A 10,572-nucleotide genomic window follows, 5' to 3' on the forward strand; every position below is an offset into this window, starting at 1 on the left:
GGTTTACGCAAGCGTTGCCCTAATGGCAGATCACGCGTGCGAGTGGGAGGGAGTTTCCCCGCCAAGAGCAGCACGGCTAACTTGGGTGAATACAGGGAAGGGATAAAATGAAGCGGTGCTTTCTCCACACAAAGCAAGATACCTGCTCCGCCTGAAGATGCACACTGGTACCTGGGATGATGTAAAACCCTCTCTCTCCAGAAATTTGTTGCTGTGATCTTAGTATAAATGCATCTTGGATGAAGAATGGTTTGTTTCCTTGCAGTCTTTAGATGGACAGAATATCTACAATGCCTGTTGCACGCTGCGCATAGATTTCTCAAAGCTCACAAGTCTCAATGTAAAGTACAATAACGATAAGAGCAGAGATTATACGCGACCAGACCTACCTTCTGGGGATAACCAGCCCTCTCTTGATCAGACCATGGCAGCTGCTTTTGGTGAGAACTCTTGAAGTGGGAGCAGGACAAATGTAGCTGATACGTATGTCATTGGGGAAGGGGAGGGGATGCAATCCTAGTGTATCTGCTCATAGAAAATTTTGAATACAGTGTGACTAACGAGGAAAATTGGGGAACCACTGAATCAGACTGGTGCAAAATACTGGTAGGAGCATAGGGCTGTGGGTGTGTGCTGTGCTTTGAAAGCCCTTCTCCATTTGGGTGCGGGCTGTTGGAGGCTTTCCAGCCGCCTGGGCTTCTGGTGCCATCTGCTGTTCCACCTGCAGCATGGGCTCGGCGATAACGGGGGCGTTTAACCCAGGCTTTGAAACCGTTGGGGTTGAACAGGTACAGGAGCTGCTAGCTCGTGCTCTGGCCAGCACCGATGGTCTGATAGCTGTTTCGGAACAGCAGAGTTGGAGGAATAGTTCTTGTAATTTCTTGAAGTTCAGTGTTACATTAGAGGCATTTTTGAGTTAACTGTTTATGTTTTGGGGTTTAGCTTTTAACTAAATGGTTATGTTGAAGGACACATCAAGACATTCCAGCAAAGTGTAGAGTTTTCTTGCTGTTGCGTGTCTCTGTATAATGTGTATATCTTTCCCAGGTGCCCCAGGAATAATTTCCGCTCCGTATGCGGGAGCTGGCTTTCCTCCTGCCTTTGCAATTCCTCAGGCTGCAGGTACTGTATTTCGTAAGTTGAAATTTTATATAGGTTTTCTATTGCTGAAGCATCTTGATGATTTAAAGCTAAGTAGCGATTATTTTTGTTGGGGTTAGTCATGTAAATTCTAAATGCTGGCATTCAGGCACAGAAGGGAAGGGTATTTCAGTAGATAATTTCAACTAGGAATGCGAGTGTGCAGCTGCAGCACCTCTGGCTAGGCCATATCCCAGTGCCAAGAGGAAAATAGGAGTAGCAGGATGGGAGAGACAGTAAAGGCAGTATTTGAAATAATTGGGGAAGATGGGGAGGAGACCAAATTTTTTTGTATTTCAAATTTCCTTGTGGTTGCAGAGGTTGGGAACTCACCTTGACAGCTGTAAATGTGGACAAAAGCAAGGAATCTTTGTCCATTTTCCCTAAATATTTTGAGTAAAGCTAGTATTTAAACATGACCCTAATTAGATACAGTTACAGTTGCACTGTGAAGTTTACAACTCAAGTTGCAGGTAACAAATTATTGCTACTTATAGAAGTAGCCAATTGTCTGAGATCAAAGGCTTAGGGTTTAGGTGCTAAATACACTCGTTAGAGTGCTAGACTAAACAATTTTTGCTTTGTTTTTCATAGCGTACCAAGCTATGTTGACTTTCTTGTAACTTGATGGAATTTCCTTGCTTATGAGAAACAAGTGCAGATGGAACTGGTCAACCCTTAATGTTTTGTTAATATTCTGTCCTGCTGGGGAAATAGACAATGCCAGTTTGAGGAGTAATTTCATTTAATCGATTACTAGCAATTCTTTCTTGAACTCTAAAGTCTTCCCTTCGGGGGGCTAATGCAGTGAAGTGCCAGATGTTACTGTGAGCAACCTAGAAATGCTTATAAATAAAACTTAACTGTTTCTCCATTCAAGGAGAGATTAGCTGATGGTAGCATACGATATCTGAGTGTTATATGCATGGTTATAGAACAAAGCATTTTTGGCATGCACTGGTTGGAAAGACCCTTACAAATGCACTGTTTGTGATACCTTTCCTGCACCGACAGAGCCGAGGCTTTGTGCTGATTCCGCTTCTTGTGAAACACGCAAAATATTGTAGTCAACAAGATAGTGCTGAGAGGCACCTGTTAAGCACCAGGCACTGCAAGAGCAAATACTATTAGAAATTAAAACATTTCCTGCAGCACCAGAATTGGAGGCTCCTGTTGCTCTTAAAATATACGGTCGCTGTGTTTTGAATGGTTACCTGCATGTTACAGAAGGCATGCTGTTCTCCCTTCTGGTGCAGCAATACACTAGAGTACGTGCTGTTAATCTCTTTACTGGTTAATATTCTTTAATTTCCAGGCCTGACAGTTCCAAATGTTCCTGGAGCACTAGCTCCTTTGGCTATCCCATCAGCAGCAGCTGCAGCGGCTGCAGCAGGACGGATTGCCATTCCCGGCCTCGCTGGGGCCGGGAACTCTGTTCTGCTGGTTAGCAATCTGAATCCTGAGGTTAGTGGAGTCCTAACTTTACTTTTTTTCTCCTTCCTGTTACCTCTGCTTTCACTTTCTGAACACAGATTGTGCTGAAACTCATTGAAAGTGAAATCCTACTGTATCCTAAAGGAAAGAAACGGCAAAACTAGAAAAGCGGCTGACGTGCTCTGCCAGCTCTAAAACTCAAAGCAGATCAGTACTCTAGTTGCTGAAGGGAAATGAGAGTGTCCACCTCAAATTAAAATCTTGCTCCTCTTTGGTTCAAAGCCAAGGATGCTGCCTGCCTGCTCTTGTCCCATAAAGACTACAATGCCTGTCCCCTGCTCCCTCTTTTATTTGGAGTCTCCCTGCCATTTCCATGGAATAGTGTCATTTGGGTCACAGAATAGTCATGTCCATTCTTCCTTTTCCTTAGCATGTTCTAGTTTTTAATACATTAATTCAGAACTACAGAGAGAGTTCATTTGGACCTTTGCTCTTTCTGTGTAGTGTCTGGACCCCTGCCAGCTTGACTTTGTACCTGTGCAGTGTTTCCTCTGCCATGTGCTTGCACATTTTCCCTTTCCAAAATTCCTGGAAGTTTTTCCTTAGCTAAACCCCTTAACAGCTCACAGTTTACATTTTCAATTCCACTTAACTTACTGTTGAACTATTTGGGTTTCTTTAAAAATAAAGCAAGTAATATTTGAACAAAAACCTTCTTTAATGAGAGAGTATTCATGGGAGGATTTGATACGGGTATCTTGGGGTTTTTTCAGTCAGTTTTTGGCTCTTTGTTGGATTGAAAGTGTAGAATCTTCTAGCGTGTGCAGTAGAGTATGATGAGTCTCTGCTGAAAAGCACTTTAACTGGTGGGACTGTGCACACAAGTTTAATACCACTTGGCAAAGCTATAAAACTTACCGGTGATGTCAGAGTAACCACAAAACCTCTTTTGCATCAAAGGGGAAGCCTGGATGTGATGAATGATCAAAATGGTTAACTCTCGATGAGATGAACCAATTGAATCAGTATTTCGGACTACCCTTTATCTGTCATTACTGTTTTCTCCAGGGCATGAAATAATGGCAGGAACTGTGACACAGCTTTGGTTTGGATGAGTTGCTCTTTCTGCCTAGGAACTCCTCCGCCATTCCGGGAACTGCCGTCTCGGGCTGGGTCCCCATGGCTTGCTGTTCAAACAAAAGTCTTAAGCATTAAGAGCTGCCGTCATTATTCTCGACCAGTGCGATACTGTCAAGCGTGTGTTTCTTGGGACGATGTTGCGTTGCCTGGATGGCAGCGGCAGGACAGAGGGCTGTGCCGTACCTCTCTAACTTGCACGTGCTCACAGCTCTGAGCAGTGTCTGAACGGTGTGCACAGTTCTTGTTTAAGTAGGAGCGAGCAGTTATTTCATGCCTTGTATTTTTTGATGAGCTCTTCACTATCCATCCAGCTTATCTTTGGGCTAGAGAGACTTTGATACTTGTACTGAAGCTGTGAACTAACAGACCTGAAACTTTTTCCATTGCCTGTATAATCAGTGTTGTAGAAACTTACCTGTGCCACAACCAGTTAGCTAAGAGACAGTATTTCTCTGGAGTGACTGCGCTGCGATCCATAACGCATAAGGTTTTTTCTGAATCGGAATCATGGGACCTGAAACTACTCCGTTTTTCCTTTCCGTGATGAGTGGAAGAAGTCCATGTGTCTCAGCTTGCATTGACTCTTACTTTGAATGCAGACTCTTGCCTGCATGCAAAGTTGTCACTGGGAGCAGAGATGCTTTTCCTGCCTTCCTGGCCGAGTTTTGGGTTTCTGCACGGTGAGGTGAAGCCACGGAGATGGAAGGGAATAGACTTCTGTTGCAAATGAGGTACCCGGTTCCTTTATAGCAAGCACTTCTAGCAGACCTTTGAGGGGTTTTTGTAGCGGCACAGCTGCTCATCTGGATAACCTTTTGCTTTAAAGGCAGCGATTGGTATCTAAATGGGACTTTCCCTGTTCTGTTACAGCTAGGTATTGCAATATGGACTGGTCCTAAAGCAGCACGTACAGCTGTGGTTTTGGCTTGATACATGAAGTCATTTCTTAGAAATTCTTGTAATCGGAGAAAATGTTTTTAGTCAAATTTTAGGGAATACCATTGCAATTTAATTCAGTATTACAGCCTGTAGAAGTCACTCTGTTGTGATACTGTCTCTTACTTCTTTGTATATCTTAAGTAAAAATGCCTTTTCTTTATCATTGTGTTCCACTAGGTAAAACCTATTAACTGTTTCTGTAAACAAGTTATTGTATGTAGAATTCTATAAATCTGACTGATGGAACACTACATATTTCCTTATGTATTTACTGACCTGTGTTTTTTGCTACTTTTTTCTTTTCTCCCCATCCCTGAATTTTTTTTCTTCCCCTGATCCGGAATTTCTTTGCCAACTGACTGCACGGTACTTCTGCTTCCTGTTGTTGCTTGAAACAAAAAATAAAAACATTCCCCTTCCAAAAAAAAAAAAAAAAAAAAAAAAACCCTGCTCTTCGGAAACCAACCTGCCCTTCAATATTAACCATCTTGAAAACTTCATCATCCATCAACCAATTTCGCCATTTCCTGCGGGGACTCTGCCCTTCCTCGTTGTGGACGATTTGTGCAACCTCGCTCTCCCCTTCGATTCCTTACCTCTTCCCTGTCCCTCCGCTGCCTTGCTCTGCTGTTCTCTAAAGAGAGTTACACCCCAATGCCTCTTTATTCTTTTCGGTATGTTATTATTCACACTTTTTATTACCTTGTTTTTCATTTATTTGAGATTACTTTTTTGATACTTCAAAAATGTACAGTTTGCAGTTTGCCATTTTTTGAATGCATAATTTCATTTTTACATTGTTTACTTAGTTTGCTATTTAATTTAGTTTGCCTTTATTTTATGTTCAGTTATGCATGGTTTATTGCTTTGCATGTCTTTTATAAGAGTTTTAAATTGTGATAGCATGCTAAATTGTCCAGTCTTCTGGCAGTAAGATTTTTGCTTTTTGCTGAAACCCAGTATCTTTTCTTTAATGTATTGTTCCATTATTATTCTGCTATATAAGAGTTTTCCTTAATTAGAGCAGAATAAGTAACCGTGGTTGGAATGAGATCAGTTCTGGTTGTGAATGAATGTTTTTGCTGTTGGATTGATTAGCTAATATTAAGTTGAATGAGACTTCATTTTTTTCCCCCCTACCTAAGACTGTTCTTGTTTCCTCACTTTTTGAAGGAGTCTATGGTGATGTGCAGAGGGTGAAGATTTTATTTAATAAGAAAGAGAATGCCCTAGTTCAGATGGCTGATGGAAACCAGGCCCAGCTTGGTAAGCAAGCTTCAAAGTATCAGACCGTTAGCATTAAGAGACCTAATGGGTCATTAAAGCTTTACTATCGGTACTTTCTTCTCTTGCAAAAAAACACCCAAAACCTGAATGTGTCCATGCACCTAATTGCTTGCCTGCGTATGTAGTATGGATTTGGGGCAGCTCTGGAAAAGGTACGGTTTGTGCAAGATAATCTAGAGGGAAAATAGAGCAAACACCACCATGAGGTGGAGTAACAGTGCCTCTCCTGCAGTTCCTGGAGGATGTTGTATCTGCGTAGGGAAGAACCAGAATGAAATTCCACCTTGGGTTTAAATGTCTGAACAAAACTGTGAACGACCGTTGTAGTCAGTGCTGTCTCTAACTGTTGCAGCCATGAGCCATTTAAATGGTCAGAAGCTCCATGGGAAGCCAATCCGTATAACGTTGTCCAAGCATCAGACAGTACAGCTTCCCCGCGAGGGACAGGAAGACCAAGGTCTGACTAAGGATTATGGAAATTCTCCCCTACATCGCTTCAAGAAACCAGGCTCCAAAAATTTCCAAAACATCTTTCCCCCTTCTGCCACTCTTCATCTGTCCAATATTCCGTAAGTACCTGCGTGGAGAGTTCCTATATGACTGAGTACACAAATGTTTGCAAATTTAGTGTGAGAGTAAATATGGTCAGCTTTTTGCTGCTAGCAGGAGGAAAGCTTGCCTGTCTTCCTGTTGTTCCTCGTAGCCTTTCCAGTCCAAGAAGCTACCGGTAGAGAATTTAGAAAAGGCTCTGAGAATTGTTTTTTAGAGATTAATTTGGTCTGTCAATGTTCATTTGACTGGAAAAACTGTTTGTTTCAGACCTTCAATAACCGAAGACGACCTTAAGATGTTATTTTCAAACAATGGTGGGATGGTCAAAGGATTCAAATTCTTCCAGTAAGTGTTTTCTCTTATGTCCTGTCCTTACACTGGGCTTTTCAGTACGAGAAGGGTAGAAGCACTTAGTTCTGATCGAATTCCAACTCTGGCTAAGTGAGAGGTGAGCAGAATCATCACTAATGTAGTATTTGACTCTGAATAAAGAATTCCAGAGTAACCCTGGATTGAGTATGTGGTGAGTATGGGTTAATGGAGAAAGGGTGAGAAGGTTGGGTATGCGTATTTATCACCTAGATGTAGTCTTCCATATAAAAAGAAAGTATATCGCAATTACCCGGGTAGTTAATTTTCTGCTGGCCTTATTGAGTGCTAGGTAAGAAAACTTGCATCGAGTTAGGCAAACTCTGCATACGGTCGTACTGAATGTGACTTAAACTTCTGTCTTGTCAGGAAGGACCGTAAAATGGCTCTGATCCAGATGGGCTCGGTGGAAGAAGCCATTCAATCACTCATTGACCTCCATAATCATGACCTGGGTGAGAATCATCACCTGCGTGTGTCCTTCTCGAAGTCCACCATTTAAAGCTTTGGAAGGTGTGGGACAAAATGGACTTGACTTAAAACCTCTTGGGTTCAGCCTTGACCTTAAAAGGCTGAACACTAGGGTTTCAACTTCCATCATTCCAGAAAAAAAGCCACTTTAAAAATGCAGCTGAAGTGACCTTAAAAGACCAGAGATTTTATTTTTTTAAAGAGAAATCAGTTTACCGGTTTTTAAAAAAAAAAAAAATTAAGTCTAATTCATATTGCTAACCTTGCGGTGATGGGTAACAATCTTGACTGTTCAAATAAAAAAAATCACAAGTTAAAGTTTACACTTTGGAACCTGCTCTGGGAAATTCCCCTCCCCTCCTGCTCCTTCTCCCCCGAAAAGCAGATCCTAACAAGTTTATCAGGTTTCACATTGATGCCTTTTTTATTTTCTTTACCCATCCATGCCTTGAAAGACCTAAAACCACTGTGTAAATTCACTTTAGCGCCTTTGAGTCAGGATTTTGCAAAATGCGTGGTGTATAGGAGCTCCCAACTCGCCCAGCACAAAATAAGTTGCATTGATCCTACCTTAACTGTGCATCTGCTATCCTGTGCCTTAAACCTCTTACTTCTTTGGGGAAAACATCTGAACCGTAGGGAGTGGATCGGGAGAGCTGAGGGGAATGAGTGAGCTCTGGCTTGTAGCGAAGGACAAGTGAAGCTGGCAAAGTGGATAAAGAAAATATTGGGCTTCGACTCTTGAGGCAGTTGTATCCCACTGTCCGTGAAATGTCTCGATCTGCATAGTATCATGTGTCTTCATGCCACTTTCCAATCTGCTTGTGGTTTATCGCCATCGCAAACCTTCAAGTGGGAGTTATTAAGATCCCTTGTCCGTAACATTCAGACTGAGCGGAACGGTCTGGGTGGGGAAGCGTTCCCGAGACCAAATTACATTCCATTGTCCATAGCGAGTCAGCAGGCTCTGCTTCACAAGAGCGTTGATCAAGAGACAAAATGAACCACTGTTGGACACTTGTGAAGACGAATCATTACGAGTTTGTTGAAATTGTGTGTGTGTATATATATATCTAAATACTTGGCTAGGATTTGAAGAATTATCGGATATCCCACATTTAGAAAGGTGTTCATGTGAGTCACCTTCGTGCCCCTGATTTGAGATTAACAAGACCAATGTAGCTCTGCCATCATTCTTATAGCATGTCTTCAGCATTTGAGCTTTTTGTTTTAATTCTTGTATTATACTTTTTGATGCCGTCGCTGTCATCTGTGCCTAGCAATATTTCCAGTTGACCAAATATTCTAATCTCTTTATATGCAAAAGAAATAGTTTAAGTACCTTTTTATAGAATGATAAGATGGTATAAACGTAATCTAAATTTACTCCTTTGTGGTATTACCCTTGTATACTGTACTTTTTTTTTTGTAATTGAAACTGTAGGGCAGGAATTTAGTTATCAGGCTGAGGTCATGACTGAGGATGAGTAATGTAACGAAATCGATACAACATGTTAAGCAAAGCAGATTTTTAAAGCAAAGCGTTTGAGATAACAAGCACAAATAGCTTGTGAATTTAAGTAAAAAGACCCAGGCTAAAGTTTTTACCCTTTTAACCTATAAGCCCAGATCTTTTAAGTTATAGGAAGGGAATTTATTAAAAGTAGAATGCAGCAGATCGTTTTTTCCCAGTGATAAAACCAATTTTTTTTTTCTGGCTTACAACTCTTTCCCGGGCCATTCTGCCTTCTATTTCGTGTAATCCGATGTTGCCTTACATTTCCCTCTAACCTGCAACCTGTTCGGATGCAAAAATAACAAGAATCTTGTACTTTTTTTCAGGGTTTTTCTGCAAATTGTGGACCAAAGTTTGTTTTTTAATTGTCTTAGTGTTGCAAGTTATGATTTCCTCGCTTAGTGTGGGAGCTCTTGACTTGCCTAGCACTGAGTGTTTGGAAAAGTCTTAACTTTTCTTAGTTCCTCCCTGAACTCTTGAGGATGTGAATTACGCTGGAGAAGCGTGTGAAGTCCGAGTGAGGGTTCAGCTTGGGTTGCTGGCACGAGATCGCTAATCCTCGTCCGCCTTAGTCTTCGGCTTGCGGCTGAGGAGCGTGAAACCATCTTCAACGCAAGCGTTGCCCCAGTGGAGCTGAGGAAAGGCTCAGCTGATGAGTAGATGCTGGTTTCAGTTACCTCTAAATCTGAGTAAGCCTGTTAACGAAGCCTTGTGATCTGCCGCTCCGGAAAGCTCCGTGTTTCCTTGCCAGCATCTCGCGTTCAGGAGGGCGAATTCAGGTGTCTTGGTAGTTGCTGTCAGAGTTAATTTGCTCATCTCCCTTCCTCCCCAAGTGAAAAATCCCTTCCTCCTGCGGCCGGGGAGCACCGGCGGCTGGGCCGGCGCTCCCCAGCGCGCCCCAGGCAGCGCTCTGCCCTGTGAGGATCCGTGCGCAACCCAAGCGGAACAGCTGTGGTTTAGCCTTGAGATGCATTCGATCGACCTCGCCCAGGACGCTGGGAAGAGGCTTACTGGAGCGAAACCTGTCTGGTGGCCTTTAACGTGGATTCGGTCGACCCACAGGCTCCGTGTATTTTGCAGAATGCAAGCAAATGAGTTGAGGTAACCCCGGAACCCAGGCAATTGTGGGTTTTTCCTTCGGATCCCTGTGTTTGCATGTAAAGAATGTGAGTAACAAAAGGGTGTACATATTTATAATTTTTTATACCTGTTGTAAGACATGAGGGGGCAGCAAAACCCAGTTTTTTATGGTGAACAGATGTATTGTATATTTTGATAACAGCTATTACAGGTTCAGTATTGTGGAAGGTGGGGTGGGGAGGGTAAGCATACACAACATCAGAATTCCATTGCCTCTTTCAAAGAATGTTTGTAATGCAAAAAGAAATGAAATTAAAACTATTTTATAACAACCTTTGTACCTTTCTGTAGCTCCATTATTTACTGTTCAGATTGTAGAAAGCAGTTATTGGCCAGTCTGTACTTGTGCTTTCAATAAATTTCTTCTGTATTCTTTGCTTCTGATTTTCCTATCTTTTTATTGTGCCTATTTTGCTTCTGATTTTTCCTTCTAATGTAATTCCAGCTGCCTCATTTTACATAACTTTGACTCTTCCCGTGCTCTGGGCTGGCAGAGTGTTTGTCCCTGTTAGCGTCTCTGCGGAGCGAGGGGGGACGAGCCCAGGCCGGGCCCGGCGGTGACGGGTCCCCTCCGCCTGCTCCGG

General features: G+C 42.4%; 1 protein-coding gene across 4 annotated transcripts in view; it reads left to right on the forward strand.

Annotated features, from left to right (window-relative positions):
• PTBP1 (polypyrimidine tract binding protein 1) overlaps positions 1-10,261 on the forward strand; it is a 31,372-nt gene extending 21,111 nt beyond the window's left edge. For 2 of the 4 annotated variants that reach the window (XM_082331243.1, XM_082331245.1), the window contains 8 exons: positions 266-440; positions 1,048-1,134; positions 2,456-2,604; positions 5,294-5,327; positions 5,827-5,919; positions 6,293-6,509; positions 6,760-6,837; positions 7,231-10,260. In XM_082331243.1, coding sequence (XP_082187369.1) covers positions 266-440; positions 1,048-1,134; positions 2,456-2,604; positions 5,294-5,327; positions 5,827-5,919; positions 6,293-6,509; positions 6,760-6,837; positions 7,231-7,363 — 966 coding nt within the window. In that variant the 3' untranslated portion in view covers positions 7,364-10,260. Of the gene's footprint in view, positions 1-265; positions 441-1,047; positions 1,135-2,455; positions 2,605-5,293; positions 5,328-5,826; positions 5,920-6,292; positions 6,510-6,759; positions 6,838-7,230 lie in introns of all 4 variants that reach the window. The other 2 variants (XM_082331244.1, XM_082331246.1) reach the window with 2 other exon arrangements.
• Positions 10,262-10,572: the final 311 nt, after the last annotated feature.

Source organism: Platalea leucorodia (assembly GCF_965183815.1).
Source record: "Platalea leucorodia genome assembly, chromosome: 21".
In the NCBI taxonomy this organism is placed as follows: Eukaryota; Metazoa; Chordata; class Aves; order Pelecaniformes; family Threskiornithidae; genus Platalea; species Platalea leucorodia.